Below are 18,955 nucleotides of genomic sequence, written 5' to 3' on the forward strand. Positions count from 1 at the left end.
CTTAATTACCATGGCTTTGTAATAGATATTTGATAGTACAAGCCCTCTGGCTTTATTTTTATTCAACACTTTCTTGTTATTCTTGTTCCTCTGTATTTCAATATAAATTTTAGGATCACCTTTTCAATTTCCACAAAAACATTTGCTCTGATTTTGATCTGGATTACACTGAATCTGTACTATACATTAATTTAGAGAGAGCTATTATTCGTACAATATTGGAGTCTCCCAATCCATGAACATTATATATCCCTGCATGTATTTAGGTCATCTTTAATATCTCTCAGTAATGTTTTATGGTTTTCAGTGTTTTCAGAGGTCCTCAGCAATTGTTTCGTGAAATTCTCCTTTAATCTATATTCATGTTATGTATGTGTGTGTCCCCATTACTAAGGTACAGCCTTTAAGAGTCTGCAATGAGGGGCTCCCCTGGTGGCACACTGGTTAAGAATCCGCCTGCCAATGCAGGGGACAAGGGTTCAATCCCTGGTCCGGGAAGATCCCATATGCCGCAGAGCAACTAAGCCCGTGTGCCACGACTATTTAGTCTACTCTCTAGAGCCACAACTACTGAAGCCCGAGTGCCTAGAGTCCGTGCTCCACAACAAGAGAAGCCACCGCAATGAGAAGCCCGTGCACCACAACAAAGAGTAGCCCCCGCTCGCTACAACTAGAGAAAGCCCACACACAGCAACAAAGACCCGATGCAGCCAAAAATAAATAAATAAATAAAAAGAAAAAAAAGAGTCTGCAATGAGAGCTTATGTGTACACTGAAGACCCAACCCACTTCCAGGCCAGCAACTTAAACTAATCATTGTTTCCTTAGGACCATGAGTCACAGAGGTTACTGGCTTAGCTTTTAAGCCCCTCTGCTTTTTTTTTTTTTTTTTTTTTTTTTTTTTTTGTGGTAGGCGGGCCTCTCACTGTTGTGGCCTCTCCCCTTGCGGAGCACAGGCTCCGGACGCGCAGGCTCAGTGGCCATGGCTCACGGGCCTAGCCGCTCTGCGGCATGTGGGATCTTCCCAGACCGGGGCACGAACCCGTGTCCCCTGCATCGGCAGGCGGACTCTCAACCACTGCGCCACCAGGGAAGCCCGCCCCTCTGCTTTTGCAGCTTAAGAATTTGGGAAATGCTGGAGGGGATCAGGCCCCTCAGAGGCCTCTTGAGTCTCCTATTTTCTCAATTCAGCTCAGCAAGATGGTCAAAAGGTTGAATGGATTCTCTGTCCTCCAAGAGAGGCCATTTGACAAAGCCAAATTCTTATCCTCTTTGCCTGAGAGACAGCTCCAGTCTCCTCAGATATGTTGATGAATAAAAGCTGTACATGCACAAGGTGATGAAATTCCACATGGCCAAAGAAGCAGCAGAGTTGTGAGCAAGAGAATTCCCAAAGCTCAAACAGGGAAGAGAGATGTTTGAGTTCTAACCAGCCAGCATGGAGTGCTCCATAGAACAACCAGGTCATTCAGATGATACTCAGAAAGAGAACCTATTAATAGTAGCGCTAAATTAGCACCAGGGCAGGAGTTAGCAAACTTTTTCTATAAAAGGCCAAAGAGTAAATAAATATTTTAGGCTTTGCAGGTCACATACAGATTCTGCCACATATTCTTGGTTTTTTTTCTGTTTTAACAACTGTCAAAAAAATGTAAACAGGGACTTCCCTGGTGATCCAGTGGGTAAGACTCCACACTCCTAATGCAAGAGGCCTGGGTTCAATCTCTGGTCAGGGAAGTAGATCCTGCATGCATGCCACAACTAAGAGTTCGCCTGCCACAACTAAAAAAGATGCATGCCACAACTAAGACCCGGCACAGCCTAAATCAATCAATCAATCAATCAATCAATCAATCCATCAATAAATTTTAAAGTAAACCCTGCTCTTAGCTCAAGGATGGCACAAAAATAGGGCCACCGGGCCTCCCTGGTGGCGCAGTGGTTGAGAGTCCGCCTGCCGATGCAGGGGATACGGGTTCGTGCCCCGGTCTGGGAGGATCCCATATGCCGCGGAGCGGCTGGGCCCGTGAGCCATGGCCGCTGGGCCTGCGCATCCGGAGCCTGTGCTCCGCAGCGGGAGAGGCCACAACAGTGAGAGGCCCGCATACCGCAAAAAGAAAAAAAAAAAAAAAAAAAAAATAGGGCCACCAAGATTTGGCCTACAGGCTGTAGTTTGCTGATCCTTGCCTTAGTAAAGGTTACTTGCTCTGATAAACCACCCCAACAAAATTTAAAAACAAGACACTAAAGGATAAAGGTGATAACTCAAGTAACTTGACTACCTGCCAGAACAAAGCAAAACACTCTTTAAAAAACAACAAAATCCACCATATAAAATTTCCATTGTCCAATATATACTCAAAAACTACCAGACATGGTAAAAACATGAAAATGTGCCACATAACCAGGGGAATCAAACCATAACCAAGCAATCAAAAGAGATGATGGAATTAGCAGGCAAGAACTTTAAAACAACTATTACAAATATATTCAAGTAGTTAAAGAAAAATGAATGTAAGAGAAACAAGATGAACCAAAAAAGTTGAGATTAAAAAACCCATTATCAGACACAGACCTACTAGAGAATGGACTTGAGGATATGGAGAGGGGGAAGGGTAAGTTGGGACAAAATGAGAGAGTAGCATGGACATATATACACTACCAAACGTAAAATAGATAGTTAGTGGGAAGCAGCCGCATAGCACAGGGAGATCAGCTGGGGGCTCTGTGACCACCTAGAGGGGTGGGATAGGGAGGATGGGAGGGAGGGAGATGCAAGAGGGAAGAGATATGGGGATATATGTATATGTATAACTGATTCACTTTGTTATAAAGCAGAAACTAACACACCACTGTAAAGCAATTATACTTCAATAAATATGTTAAAATTGGGCTTCCCTGGTGGCGCAGTGGTTGAGAGTCCGCCTGCCGATGCAGGGGACACGGGTTCGTGCCCCGGTCCGGGAAGATCCCACATGCCGCGGAGCGGCTCGGCCCGTGAGCCATGGCCACTGAGCCTGCGCGTCCGGAGCCTGTGCTCCGCAACGGGAGAGGCCACAACAGTGAGAGGCCCGCGTACTGCCAAAAAAAAAAAAAAAACCAAAAAAAAAAAAATATGTTAAAATAAAAAAAACCCATTATCTAAAATTTAAAATTCATTGGGCGGTCTTTGTTCACAGATCACATGGTCATCTTTGTAGAAAATCTGAAACAATCAACAGAAAAAAATCCTGGAACTAATAAGCAATTATAGCAAGGTTGCAGGATACAGCATTAATATATAAAAGTCAAACCGCTTCCCTAAATATCAGCAATGAACAAACGGAATTTGAAATTAAAAACATAATATGATTTACATTAGCACCCCCCAAAATGAAATATTTAGGTATAAATCTAATAAAATATATATATGGTCTATATGAAGAAAACTAAAAAACTCTGATGAACAAAATCAAAGAACTAAATAAATGGAGGATATTCCAAGTTCATGGATAGGAAGACTCAATATTGTCAAGAAGTCAGTTCTTCCCAACATGATCTATACATTCAACATAAATCCAACCAAAATCTTACCAAGTCATCTTGTGGAGATCCATGAACTGATTCTAAAGTTTATACAAAGAGGCAAAAGACCCAGAATAGCCAATATATATTGGAGGAGAAGAACAATTTGAAGGACTGACACTAACCAATTTCAAAAATTACTATAAAGCTACAGTAGGGGCTTCCCTGGTGGCGCAGTGGTTGAGAGTCCGCCTGCCGATGCAGGGGACACGGGTTCGTGCCCCGGTCCGGGAAGATCCCACATGCCGCGGAGCGGCTGGGCCCGTGAGCCATGGCCGCTGGGCCTGTGCGTCCGGAGCCTGTGCTCCGCAACGGGAGAGGCCACAACAGTGAGAGGCCCACATACCGCAAAAAAAAAAAAAAAAAAAAAAAAAAAAGCTACAGTAATCAAAACAGTGTGCTACTGGCAAAAGGATAAATAAATACATGGAACAGAAAGAGACCCACACAGTCAACTGATCTCTGACAATGGAGCAAAGATTGTTTCAACAAATGGTACTGTAATAACTGGACATCCATATGAAAAAAAAAATGAATCTAGACACAGACCTTCAACCCTTCACAAAAATTAACTCAAAATGGATCCCAACAGACCTAAATGTAAAACACAAAACTATAAAACTCTTAGAAGATAACGAAGGAGGAAAAATGTAGATGACCCTGAGTATGATGACTTTTTAGATACAACACTAAAGGCACAATGCATGAATGAAATAACTGATAAGTTGGATGTCATTAAAATTTTAAACTTTTGTTTTGTGAAAGACAATGTCAAGAGTCTGAAAGGATAAACCACAGATTAGGAAAAAATCCAAAATATTCAAAGAACTCTTAAAATCCAACAATAAGAAAATAACCTAATTTTAAAATCAGCCAAAGACCATAACAAACACCTCATCAAAGAAGACACATGGCAAATAAGCATATGAAAAAACATTCCACATCATATGTTATCAGGGGAATGCAAATTAAAACAATTATGAGATACCACTACACACCTATTAGAATGACCAAAATCTGGGACACTGACAATACCAAATACTAGCAAGGATGTGGGGCAACAGAAACTCTCATTTACTGCTTGGTGAAAATACAAAATGGTACAGCACTTTGGAAATATGTTTGGTGGTTTTTTACAGTATTAAATACACTCTTACCATATGATCCAGCAACTGCTCTCCTTAGTATTTAACCAAAGGAGTTGAAACCTTATGTCTACACAAAAACCTACACACAGATATTTATAGCAGCTTTATTCACAACTGCCAAAATTCGAAAGTAATCAAGATGTCCTTCAGTAGGTAAATGGATAAACTGATATAACCAGACAATGGAATATAATTCAGTGCTAAAAGGAAATGAGCTATGAAGTCATGAAAACACATGGAGGAACCTTAAATAAATATTACTAAGTGAAAAAAAATATTTGACTAAGCAAATAATTCCTCCTGCTATCTTCCTAACATCATTCAAATGTATTTTGTAAATTATACTCTTCCTGGAATTATTAAAATAATCTAATTCTGATTCTAGTTACAGCTGTCACTTAATCTATTCCTGATAAATTGTAACACTTGTACCTTTGTTCTTTTTCTCAGTTTAAAATTGCACAATGTTAGTGAAATGTTTAGACAAGTAACCTTATGAAGGAAGAAGTGTAGGTTAAAATAAATGTAACATTATATAATTTTGTGTTGTCTCTGCAAATAGTTTAAAAATAAAAGAGAACAAAATTACTCATTTGACATTTCAAAGCACTGAAAAAAAAGGTATTAATATAATCAAACTGCTGGAAAAAATGTGATAAAAGGAAAAATCTTTAAAACTTGTAAAAAAAAAGCATGTAGAGAAAAAAACACATTACATACAGAGAAACAAAAATAAGAAAAACCTCACACATCATTACACACTACATTATGGCATGAAGCGGTACAGTATAGAAGGTAGGTTGTACTAACTTGAAGAGCAAATGGTTAAAAACATAAGAGGCAAAGCTAACGTGACAAAAGTGATAAAAATGGAATGATAAAAATACTGAAACTATGAAAAAAATACTGAAACTATGAAAAACAATCAATCGATATCTGATTACAATGGAATGCTACACAGCAATGAAAAAGAATGAACTCCTTACACATTAACATGGGTATCTTAGTATACTGAATGAAAAAAAAGGAAATTACTAAAAAATATTTCACTTTTAAAAAGTTCAATAACATGTAAAACTAAACAATATGGTTTGGAGTTACATGCTAATATGGTAAAACTATAAAGGAGCAAGAGTATGATAAAATTTAAGACAGTGTTACTCTAAAGGGAGAGGGGAAAAGCACATAGGGGTTTCAAAAATAATGAAAAATATTCTATTTCTTAAACTAGATTAATGTTTTATTATTATCCTTCAGAACTTAGTTAAAAAATAACTTATAAAACTATTCAAAATTTTATAAATCACAAATAAAATTAACCTTAAAACCTTTCATTGGCTCTGGAATAGATATCTCCATTTGGAAACAGTATCTCTGTCTAGAGATTCCTTTTCCCTTTGTGATCTTTCCCTGTTAATTACTATTTCCATCACTAACGGCAAGGTCATACAATTCTTTCAGAAGAAATGATCGCAAATATACTAAGTGTGGAACTTCCCTGGTGGCATGGTGGTTAAGAATCCGCCTGCCAATGCAGGGGACAGGGGTTCGAGCCCTAGTCCAGGAAGATCCCACATGCCACGGAGCAACTAAGCCCATGCGCCACAACTACTGAGACTGAGCTCTAGAGCCCATGAGCCACTACTGAGCCCGCGTGCCACAACTACTGAAGCCCATGTGCCTAGAGCCCGTGCTCCGCAACAAGAGAAGCCACTGCAGTGAGAAGCCTGTGCACCGCAGCAAAGAGTAGCCCCCGCTCGCCACAACTAGAGAAAGCCCACGCACAGCAACAAAGACCCGATGCAGCCAAAAATAAGTTAATTAATTAATTAATTAATTAAATATTAAGAAATTTAAAATATATATATATATATACTAAGTGAAAACTGCAAGATCCAAATCAGTGTACAGAGTATGTTATTTCTATAAAAGGAGAAAACTAAAAGAATACATGTAATCATTTGTGATGACACAGAAGTTACCTAAAAGAATACATTTAGATGAGGTATCACCTAACACCAGTCAGAATGGCCATCATCAAAAAACCTAGAAACGATAAATGCTGGAGAGGATATGAAGGAAACCCTTACACACTGTTGGTGGGAACGTAAATTGGTACAGCCACTATGAAGAACAATATGGGGGTTCCTCAAAAAACTAAAAACAAAACTACCATATGACCCAGCAATACCACTCCTGGGCACATAGCTGGAGAAAGCCATAATTCAAAAAGATACACGCACCCCAATGTTCACTGCAGCACTATTTACAATAGCCAAGACACAGAAGCAACCTAAATGTCCATCAACAGAGGAATGGATAAAGAAGATGTGGTATATGTATACAATGGAATATTACTTAACCATAAAAAGGAATGAAATTTACAGAGACATGGATAGACCTAGAGACTGTCATACAGAGTGAACTAAGTCAGAAAAACAAATATATAATATTGCTTTATGTGGAATCTAGAAAAATGGTACAGATGAACTTAGTGGCAAAGCAGAAACAGAGACACGGATGTAGAGAACAAACTTAGGGATATCAAGGTGGGGAGGGAGGGTAGGATGAACTGGGAGATTGGGATTGACATATATACACTACTGTGTATAAACTAGATAACTAATGAGAACCTACTGTATAGCACAGGGAACTCTACTCAATGCTCTGTGGTGACCTAAATGGGAAGGAAATCTAAAAAAGAGGGGTTATATGTATACGTATAACTGATTCACTTTACTGTACAGCAGAAACTAACACAACACTGTAAAGCAACTATACTCCAATAAAAATTTTTTTAAAAAAGACTACATTTAGAAACTAGGGAGGGAAAACGGATGGCTGGGAGATAGGGAATGGAGGAACACTTTTTACTATTATCCTTCTATTCTTCTAAATTGTACTTTGTGATAATACCTACTCCAAAAACAAAAAATTAGAAAAATAAATTTTTATACTAAGGCTGTCAAAAACTATATATTTCAAATAATTTCACATGAAGAGGCCAACTTAAATATGGCAAATTTTATCCAAAATAAAACTGAAATCTTCACTTAAGAACTTCAAAAACTAAACCCAAAACTTTCAGATTTTTCCTAATATATGTCTTAACATTTCAAAGACAGCAACCTTGAAGTTTAATACATGTTCTTGCCAAATGTACACTCAGAAATACAACTGATCACATTTTCATGACAACCGTGTCTTGGCTTTACACAGATAATGTAATTGTCAGAGAAAGATGAATGGAGTGGTCCAAGTTACCAAACTAGACACTAAGAAATCTATGCTGGGAATCTGGGGCCCACTTATCCCCATACAATGGTTTTTCCAATACAGCATGATACAGTTTAAAAACATCAGAAACAGTCTGTCCTACAAAACAACTACCAATACTACTGTTGGCAAACCTAAACTTCCCAATCTAGTATTCAAGGCCTCAATCTCAGTCTTTCTTAGCTCTCTTCACTTACTATGGATTAATATAAAATTTCAGATATTAAATAATTAGGTTGGTTACCCAATTCATTATTTTTCACTTTTTTAAATCCACTATTTTTTGAGAGCCTATATATGTTCATATATATAGGCACCAGGATAATAAAAAGAACAAAGTGTCATTGGCATGACTTAAGTATTGTGATCAGAGTCAAACAAAACCATGAAAGAAATGTGTTAAACATCTACAAAAGGTACAGCCCTAAGGGACAGGAAGAACATGAAGAGTATTCAGGAACAGAATGAAAGAAGTAGTAAATAGATCAGTTGATTGTAATAAAATCAATTGGTATAGCAACAAAACAGATGTAGGTTCTAGAGACTACCTTGTTGAGAACACTGACAAAGCGGTTTTAAAAATAAAAAAGGCTTATGGCCTAGCAATTAGGAGTTACAAGAAAAGAACAGTCAGTGTCCTAACCAGAAACCTTCTGAATCATTAAAAAAAAACTGGCCAGCAGAGAACATAACCTCAGAACTTGCAAGGTTCAAACCAAAATTATTTGGCATGACACAATGGCATTCCTACCGGGCAAGTACCTTTCCAATGCAAGGAAAGAAACTGAAAAAATAAACAACAGAAATTAACTAATAGATACATGTTTTTAGAGACTCAAATCCTTAGTATTAACAGTTAGGATGTTTTTACATATTTAGTTTACATATTTGTAACACAGAAGACAATTTTGACTATTAGGGTAAAAGATCAGCCCTGTAATTCCAATTTAAAACATATCAATAATTAATTTAGACTTGTGGTTTTAATTTGAATTTCACTACAAACAGTACCGAAACTTAAAGATATTAAGATTTATCATACTTATATAAATTTATTAGATATTTAAGATTTACTGTAACATTTGTGAAGGTTTGTCAAAAAACTGTACTTGACTAATAGTGAATATATTAAGTTATTTAAACAGTTTTAAAGTTTTAAATAGTTTGTAAAAGGAATAAAATATAATCAAAGTCTCCCTTTAAAATGATTGCTTAAATTTACTATATTTATCTAAAAAATAAGGTTTGTAAGTTGAACTTAAAAATTCAAGGAGAAATTAGGGTTTAAAATTTAACTCTGATAAACTACATACTAATTCTTAAAACCAAAGGAAATTCCAAATAATCTTTTCTGATTAGAAAAACCCACCTTCAGGATACCAAATCCTACCCTAACTATTATTCATCCTTCAATACCTAAGTCAAATTCTTCCTTTTCTATGAAGCCTTTCCTCTTTTCCATAGATGGATCCATCCTTTCTTCCCTATGCTAGACAAAATAAATTTGTCTCTATAGTTCAAACTGCTAATTTATTCTATTGTATTGGCATAACTTATAATGAAAATACTCTTTTAGAAACATACATCTCCTATGCAAGGATCACAAGCACTTTCAGAACATGGATTGTGTTTTATACTACTCTGAATCTCTGAAAGCATCTTACACAAGGCAACCCTAACATACAGCAACTGTTGGTGGTTGATTAACTGAATTCCAATAATTATGAGTTTCTTTTAAGATGGACAATTACCTCTGTTACGTCCCAATGGTGTAAAAATTGATCCAAGTCAGTAAGGTAAAGCAGCACAGGGGAAAGCTGCGTCTGGATGACATGAGGAACTCCTCGAAGGCTCTGAAGCCAAGTCAGCTCTTCTTTTGAAAATCCTAATTTGGGTATAAAGAAAGCCAATAAATAAATAAATAAATAAAGCACAAGGCAAGTGACATTCTTTTTTTTTTTTTTTGCGGTACGCGGGCCTCTCACTGTTGTGGCCTCTCCCATTGCGGAGCACAGGCTCAGCGGCCATGGTTCAAGGGCCCAGCCACTCCGTGGCATGTAGGATCTTCCCGGACCGGGGCACGAACCCGTGTCCCCTGCATCGGCAGGTGGACTCTCAACCGCTGTGCCACCAGGGAAGCCCGTGACATTCTTTATTAATTTTTTAAAAACAGATGACATGTACCTTCAAGTTAAATTCTTCTTTAAGTTACCTGTATCCTCTGAATTTCTGTATTTCATGTGTAGTAGTTTTAAAAATGAAATGTTAGCAATGTAATGTAGTAAAATTCATATAATTATGTTCACAAAGGATGTAACCTGACTCAACCTGTAATACAGCAAGAAACAGGTTTTACCCCCTAATATTGGGGGCATTACCCCCTTTACTTAAATAACTGTGAAAGGCATAATCGTTCTAATTAATGGTAGGTTTAATAAAGCTATTGAACAAGTAAAATAATATACTCATTCATACATATACCAAACTCTATTATTCTCTTACATAATAGCCCTTCGAATGTTTTAAAACTACTCCATCCCTCCTAAGTCTTTTTTTTCGATAATGCAGTTCCTTCAACCATACCTTACATAATAAAATTTCTGATTCTCTTACCACCTCTATTACACTTGGCCTGACCTATACAGACAACTTGCCAAAGTCCCTCCTGAAAGATAGCTCTTGGAATGATCAGAATACTTGCAATGTGGTCTGACCCTAGCTACCTGCTTTGATGGTTTCAGATCACTATATTTCCGTGAACACGCCCTAGAGAGTCATCATCTAGTTTGGAAGCCACACCCCACTACTGATTCCTAATGAGTTTCCTAAAACCACTAAACCTTTTGACTAGTACTACTATTAAAACATAAAGCCTTCACCTCCAACTCAAATGTGTACATCCAAAACGATCAAATAAACGTGTAAGGAGTCTACTTTTATCTTTTATATAATATTTATCTTGCTAGATTCAGCTCCTTATCAGAACCTGTCAAGTTTTTTTTGGATTCTGACTTAACATATTAATTAAGTCTCCAAATTTCAAGTCTTCAGAAAATTTCAAAGATTCTCATCTTCATCATCCAGGTACAAAACAAAAATACTGAGACAGTACATCATTTAAAACAATAGTAATAATACTTAGAAATCAAACTTATATAACATTTCTAGACTCATTTTACTAATTTTGCTTTGAGGTCAATGGAATGCAAAAAATGGCTAATTGAAATGTGATAGTCTTCCTATCATGTTAAACATTTCAAACATGTTTAAAATGGATATTCTGTGCATCAACTTTTTGAAGTATGCAATGGGGTTCAAAACTTAGAGGCAAACAGGTATGAGAGTAAATCTCAGGAGAATCTTCATACTAGGCTTTTTTCCTTTCCTTAACTTGGCAAATCAATGTGGTTACCTGTAAGTGTTGAAAATAAGAAGCTGAAATAGTCCACATCACTCATCAACCAGTCTTTAACTGAAGACTTCCATCCAGAAAATGATGATCTATAATAAACAATGGGAGAACTATTATGAGAAGTGACCACTTGAAGACTCAAGAATAAAGCACAGTATATATAACCATTTTTCTTTATTGAAAACAAGTCTAATTTAATAGCTTAAACAAAATCCACAGTATGTGTTAACTTTATATATAAGGGTTCAAGTACCACAATATGGAAAATGTAACTTCTAACTTACTTATATTTATGTAAAGTTTCACTGAAAAGCATAATTGGTCCACAAATATCTTACAAACTTAAAAAATTTTCCACACCACTTGAAAATCAGACTCAAGGAGCCAAGATAAAGTTTTGCTTTTCAGTAGTACGTTCAGCTGCTATGTATTTACTGCTTGATTTTTATAAAGTATTACCTTGCTTACATAAATGAGTTAAGTTTAAACAAGTTCCTGCTTCCTACCTAAGCAACAGTGTATTAATTAGGCAAAGAATACTTCAATTTAAAGCCACTCTAAGATAACTATGTGTTCCTATTCTTTTCAAAGTTGTAACTAGGTCTACTTCACAATATTGTGGCTGAAGTACTGGTAGGGGACTCCAGGGAATAGCTGAATGTACAGCAGCTTCTCATTAAATGAGGATTATCTGGTTCCTGCTATAAGATCAGTTTCTAGTGACTCCTTTAAAAACTCTCTTCAAGGTAAGTCTAAGGAAGAGAGCAAATGTCAACCATGGATATAGCCCAAAAAAAAAAAAAAAAGCTGAGAATGATCAGATCCAACAAGCTGAGACTACAAATTTTTATCACAGAAATCTGAATAAATGTCACACAAAATTAGGAATTTATAATTCAACTAGAAGCACTAAAATTTTTTTACCTATGAAATAATTGTATTTATTATTAACATTCTTAAAAGTTGGGGAGTTCAAAATAATGGAAACACTCTTCTGATTATCATTCCCACAATAAGCAAAGGACTATGGAGGCAATATCACAAGCTAGGGGTCTATAAAACATCAGAGATGCTCAATGGAAAGGAGTACAAAATGATGATTAGAAAACAAACTAATATCCTCTTGAACCCAGTGAAAACTGTGCCATCCAGTGGCTAAAGGGGGTAGGAAATCCATTTAAGAGTCTAGTTTGGACAAAAGACAAGCAATACATCACACTGTCCTTAAAATGATGATGAATATATATACTGTGCAAGCCAGAACACTTCTGAGAGTAAAAGGGGATGCTATTACTAAATGTGCTGGGACAAAAGAAGTAAACCAGAACCGTTCCTGGCAGTCCAGCTCACATATTCACTCTACTTAAAAACCAAGCCAGGGGCTTCCCTGGTGGCGCAGTGGTTGAGAGTCCGCCTGCCGATGCAGGGGACACGGGTTCGTGCCCTGGTCTGGGAAGATCCCACATGCCACGGAGTGGCTGGGCCCGTGAGCCATGGCCGCCTGCACGTCCAGAGCCTGTGCTCCGCAATGGGAGAGGCCACAACAGTGAGAGGCCCACGTACCACATGCATGCATGCACGCACACGCACACACACACACACACACACACACACAAACCAAGCCAAATTTTTTAGTCCAAGAACTTCTCCCTTCTCTGATATTTTTATCTCACAGTGTAGATTACCTTTCCACATTTACGTCTTATGTTCCCCAACCCAGCTGTAAATAAACTAGGAGCAGAGAGGATAAGGAATGAGTAAAGGCCAGTAGAACAACACAGATGGGGGAGGAAATCAAACTCAAAAAAGCTCTAAGTAGATGGTAAAAAAGGTAGGAGCAGGAATTCTAAGTACACTTTTTAAAAGATAAAATGAACACCAACGGTATTTTAGCTGATGAGTTTTTCACACATGGAACACACTGATATTCTTTGCTGGTAACCTGCTCTTCAAGTCTCTCAGATAGAGACAGCAGAATATCAGAACTACAGTACCTGAAGTGAACTAGATCTCACAGTCCAATTAATGTAACAGATGAAAATCAGAAATGATTAAAGGAACATTTCAGGAAAATTAATCTGGCAACAGTGCACAAAATAGATGGGACTAAGAAGCAAGACTACTTGCTGTAATAGTACAGGTGGGAGATAATGAAAAAGCTGGTTAGTTTATAGTCATGATCAGGGACAGAAAGGGATATTTTGAAGAGAAAACTAAACATATGAAATAACCCAGGTTATTTCTAAGGAAATATTCTTAAATTCTAAATCTAGGAAAAGTGATACAATAATAATGCCACTGGCCTGAGAAAGTTGAAAAGTCCCAATTTTGTTTTATTTTTTAAGAGAGATTAATTTGAATAGGAACAATACATCTACAGAAAGAGAAGTCTAGTAACAGACTCTGTGCAAATACTAAAAAGCAAAATTTAACTCAGTGGACTTTTAACTACAATGACATTCTGCTCTTAATAATTATAAACCCCTATGACCATTATTTATAAATGAACAGATTTTCTCAATACTCACCACAAATCCACAAAAAGAAAAAAGTTAAAAAAACTTTTGAAAAAATCCTTGACAAAAGTTATTAAGCATAAGTCAATCATAACTGATAAAGATATTAAATATAGCTTCCAAAGAGAATCAATTTCAAGAAGTGTTCAAAAGGTGCTTTTAAATGAATGTTAAAACAGAACCTCCAGTAGTTATATCAAAGGAACAGTGCCCTCCACTGGAAGTTTTATTAACTTGAAACCACTTAAGTTATAAGAAAATAAATAATATTTCTTTAAAGGCCTAGCATTAAATGCTGCACTAGACAAAGAGCAGGGCTTTGGTTGTTTTGTTTTGTTTTTTAATTTCTAAGAAAGGAAAACATGGGAAACTAATAAATGTTTAGAGCACTTCAAATTAAGACCAAGTCTTTCTTTAATGCACATGAACACAGAAATAAACCTTGAATTTTCACATACAAACAACACATTGCAAACAGCTCTCTTTTGCTAAAAGGAAATGTTATCAGTTACGAAGCATACTCTGGGTGACGACATTCAAACGTATGTCCTATACTGGTATGAAGAGACTGGCAAACAAAGCTAAAGAAAATCTACTAATAATGTGAGCTACTCCTATTGAACTGGGATAGGGGATCTGTACAAGAAGCCACAAGGAAGCTAGTCTTTTAAATTTTCAGTTCTGCCTAAAACCGTATCAGACCCTGTCCATAGGCCACAATCAGTAACAAATATTGCTGAATACTAAAGTACCATACCTGATACAGACATGAAATTTTTAAGAATATTTTAAACACTCGCAATACGAGTGTTATAAAACCCTTCAGAGTAAAATGGTACAGTCACTATGGAAAACAGTATGGCAGTTCCTTGAAAAATTAAACAGATTACCATATGGTCTGGCAATTCCACTTCTGGGTATATAGCCAAAAGAATTAAAAGGATTCAAACAGGTATCTGTACACCAGTGTTCACAGCAGCATTATTCACCATAGCCAAAGGGTAGAAACAACGAAGAGTCCATCAACAGATGAATAAACAAAATGTGGTATAATGGAATACAATGGAATATCGAATATTCAGACTTAAAAAAGGAAACCGTGAAACGTGCTACAATATGGATGAACCCTGAAAAGTTACACTGAGTGAAATAAGCAAAACACAAAAGGAAAATATTGTATGATTCAATTTATATGAGGTTACCTAGAATAATCAAAATCATGAAGATAAAACAGTGGTAAACGGGGGCTGGGGGAAGGGGAAATGATTAGTACCGAATTTCAGTTTGGGATGATGAAAAGTTCTGGAGATGAATAGTGGTGCTGGTTGCACAACAATATGAATGTACTTAATGCCACTGAACAGTTTTAACTGTATACCTAAAACTGGTTAAAATGGTAAGTTTTATGTTATGTATATTTTGCCACACACACACACACACATACACAGATATTTCAAGTGATTCCTTGTCTGAGTATACAAACTTATTTATTTTGTCAGCTACATTAAATTCTGAGCTCCCTTCCAGAAAGGATCTGTACTGCCATTTTGTAACACCAAAGGTTTTAAGCACAGTACTCTCACCTGCCACTGAACCCTTACTGCATACTTTTGATAATTTTAACCCTTATTCCAATCCACCTACACAAATCACTAAACAAATAATGTGAAACAGTCTTACTCTAGTGAACTTCCTCTATCTAATAACAGTATCCACAGTTTTAACTGTTGCATTAAGAGCAAATGAAGGGAGGAGCAGTATTTTTAAAAGCCTCTATAGTTCATGAATTGCCAGTAAAAGGACAGAGGGTGGGGGGAAGATTATACACTTAAAATACAGCTCACTTGAGCATGCTACCTCATGTGCAGTATCCTGATAAGCATGGCAGCCAAACTTGAACTGAGTCTTCCCATAATACAGCAACGACTTAACCGAGAAAGCAAATCAGCAGGCAGACTGGGTAGAAAATATACAAGCTGGACCAAAAGCTGTTGAGACTCTGCTGGGAGAACCACCACAGTGCCTTCTTGTGGATCTAGTGGGGTAAGAAAATAAGTTAAACTAAAAAAGATATACAAACCAGAGTTAATAAAGCAGATTAAGTGATTATTTTCACTGTGTTATGTTGAATTCTAATACATCAATTACATGGAGAAAAGTTTTTTTCACAAAGCATGTATGTATGGCTTAAGGTATTGTCTAGAATAAAACACTGAATACAATCATTATTTAAAGATATGTTTAGGGCTTCCCTGGTGGCGCAGTGGTTGAGAGTCCGCCTGCCGATGCAGGGGACACGGGTTCGTGCCCCGGTCCGGGAGGATCCCACATGCCGCGGAGCGGCTGGGCCCGTGAGCCATGGCCGCTGAGCCTGCGCGTCCGGAGCCTGTGCTCCGCAATGGGAGAGGCCGCAACAGTGAGAGGCCCGCATACCGCAAAAAAAAAAAAAAAAAAAAAAAAAAAAAAAAAAAGATATGTTTAACACTCTATTAATTTCATAACACTCAAATGTGTTATTTGAAATAAAAACTATGATGGGGTTAACGGGATTGGACACAAAGCGAAACGGTAAAAAACAAGCACTTTTGCCAAACGGTGACAATTATAATATCGACTTAAAGCCAAAGACCTATCTGTGTACACACACACACACACACACCACCCCACATATGAGCAATACCGAAAAATACAGATTTTAAAATATTACCCACAAAAGGTGGAAACAAACCAATGTCTATCACCTAATGAATGGATAAATATAAGTGGTATATCCACACAATGGAATACTACTCAACATTAAAAAGAAATAAAGTACTGATATATGCTACAACATAGATGAATCCTAAAAATAGTATATTAAGTGAAAGAAGCCAGACTCAAAAGACCCATATTGTATAATTCCATCTATAAAAAATGTCCAGAATAGGCAAATACACAGAGACAGAAAAGAAGATTAGTGGTTGCCAGGAGGTGGGGAAGGATAAAGTAGGGAGGGACTTACTAATGGTACAGTTTCTTTTTAGGGTGATAAAAATATTCTGGAATTAGATAATGAACACTATTGCACAATCGTGGGACTATGTTAAAAAATCAAAGAATTGTACATTGTAAAATGGCAAATTTTATGGTATATGAATTACGTCCCAATAATAAATATAAATTATATACGTGTATATATCCCAGTATGCTTTATTGATATTTTTGCTTAAAAAATGAAAGTTTCCGTGATTAATAAAAAAGTTATTAATAGATGAAAGTCATACAAGATACCCATTATGGTTAAGTAAGTAAAATTTGCCACCAAAGCTTCAAAGGAATTTTATAAAAATACTTGATCAGTTTTGAATTCGTGAATAACATGTGGCTTAAAAGACAATTTAAGAATGCAAGAAGCGGGATTCCCTGGTGGCACAGTGGTTAAGAATCCACCTGCCAATGCAGGGGACACGGGTTCAATCCCTGGTCTGGGAAGATCCCACATGCTGCAGAGCAACTAAGCCCATGCGCCACAACTACTGAGCCTGTGCTCTAGAGCCCACGAGCCACAACTACTGAACCCGAGTGCCACAACTACTAAAGCCTGCGTGCCTACAGCCCACGCTCCGCAACGAGAAGCCACCACAATGAGAAGCCTGCGCACCACAGCGAAGAGTAACCCCTGCTCGCTGCAACTAGAGAAAGCCCGCACACAGCAACATAGACCCAAAGCAGACAAAAATACATAAATTAAAAAAAAAGAATGCAAGAAGCATCTATAATCATTAATTTCTAGAACTATTCTAATAGATAATACTAGTGAAAATGAATTTACTGTTTGATGTTTTGTTAATTTTCCCATGGTATAATTAATTTAAAGGAAAAGCAAACCTAAAGAGCTCCCCTTTGAAACGTCTTTCCTAAATTGGGGTAGACCAATTATTACTTACATAGTTAAACAAAACTCTTACCATAGATTCGGAGAGCACTAACTTGTAAACTTTTTAGTAATTCTTTATTTGCTCGTGCTGCAGCGGTATGAATAATGTCAATAAGCTGTGTTGAGAGCTCAGGGTTTCGGGAGCCAAGATGAGCAAGTTGCAATGGTAAACCAGCCAACCAACGGGATAACACTTTACTACGATACCTAAGGCCAAGGAAGAACGAAATAAAGCGTAATTTTCAAAGACAAGGGAAATAAATTTAAACAAAGAATATTTTTAACTTAAAACACCACACAAAGTGACAAATCATCTACCAATAACACCACATTTACTTATTTAAACATGTGAGAGCCTACAAGATGGCCGGCATCATTTATTTAGCTATAGCAGTTTCTAAAGTTTTACCCACTATATTAAAAGTTCATGTGATTTGCGGCAGGCAGTATGTAAACTGTATTTTTTATCTTAAAGGACACAGACACTACTTAACTCTTCGTGAACTATTTATACTAATTAGCGTTAATTATTACACTATATTAAGTCATTGATGCATTCAGTGTAGGGTGCCGCCACATTAAATGACTTCAAACTTGTGTTATTTCATATTTCAGTTCTTTTATATACTTGCTAATGTTCTAATGTCTCCTTACTCAGGTAACAGCAATCACTTTTGCTGTCCCCCTTAGTGACTTAAGCATGACCTTTGTAGTCAGACAGACCTGAACTTAAGTCTCAGTTCCACTGCCCTTAGTTGCGTGACACTCACCAGATTATTTAACCTAAGAATCCATTTCCTTCTGTTAAGACAGAAGCCAATAGTACCTACACTTCAAAGTATGAGTATTGAGATTAAGTAAAGCACCTGACTTACAGTAAAGACTCAAATACGTTCTAACCACCACCTACGTATCCCAAATCTCTATGTTCCACCCAAACATCTCTTCCCGACTATCCCAAATAAACCTCAAACCCACCCTATCAAAAACCTGATTCCTTAGTTCTATTCTTTGTGTTGTCTATTTCATCTGGTAGCACCAAACTAAGCCAGAAACCTTCTCATCTTTTACTGCCCTCATTTTAAAAAAATCTACTGAAATATTTTTAACATACAGTATTATA

At 37.0% G+C, this 18,955-nt stretch overlaps 1 protein-coding gene across 3 annotated transcripts in view; it reads right to left on the minus strand.

Annotated features, from left to right (window-relative positions):
* Positions 1-18,955, minus strand: part of TEX10 (testis expressed 10) — a 58,479-nt gene that overhangs the window by 15,168 nt on the left and 24,356 nt on the right. For all 3 annotated transcript variants that reach the window (XM_081236600.1, XM_081236599.1, XM_081236601.1), the window contains 4 exons: positions 17,864-18,039; positions 15,774-15,951; positions 11,401-11,489; positions 9,740-9,873 (listed from right to left, as the gene is read on the minus strand). In XM_081236600.1, the coding sequence (XP_081092726.1) occupies positions 9,740-9,873; positions 11,401-11,489; positions 15,774-15,951; positions 17,864-18,039 (577 nt within the window). The remainder of the gene's footprint in view (positions 1-9,739; positions 9,874-11,400; positions 11,490-15,773; positions 15,952-17,863; positions 18,040-18,955) is intronic.

The sequence above is a fragment of the Mesoplodon bidens genome, assembly GCF_964165515.1.
Source record: "Mesoplodon bidens genome assembly, chromosome: 6".
Taxonomy (NCBI): domain Eukaryota; kingdom Metazoa; phylum Chordata; class Mammalia; order Artiodactyla; family Ziphiidae; genus Mesoplodon; species Mesoplodon bidens.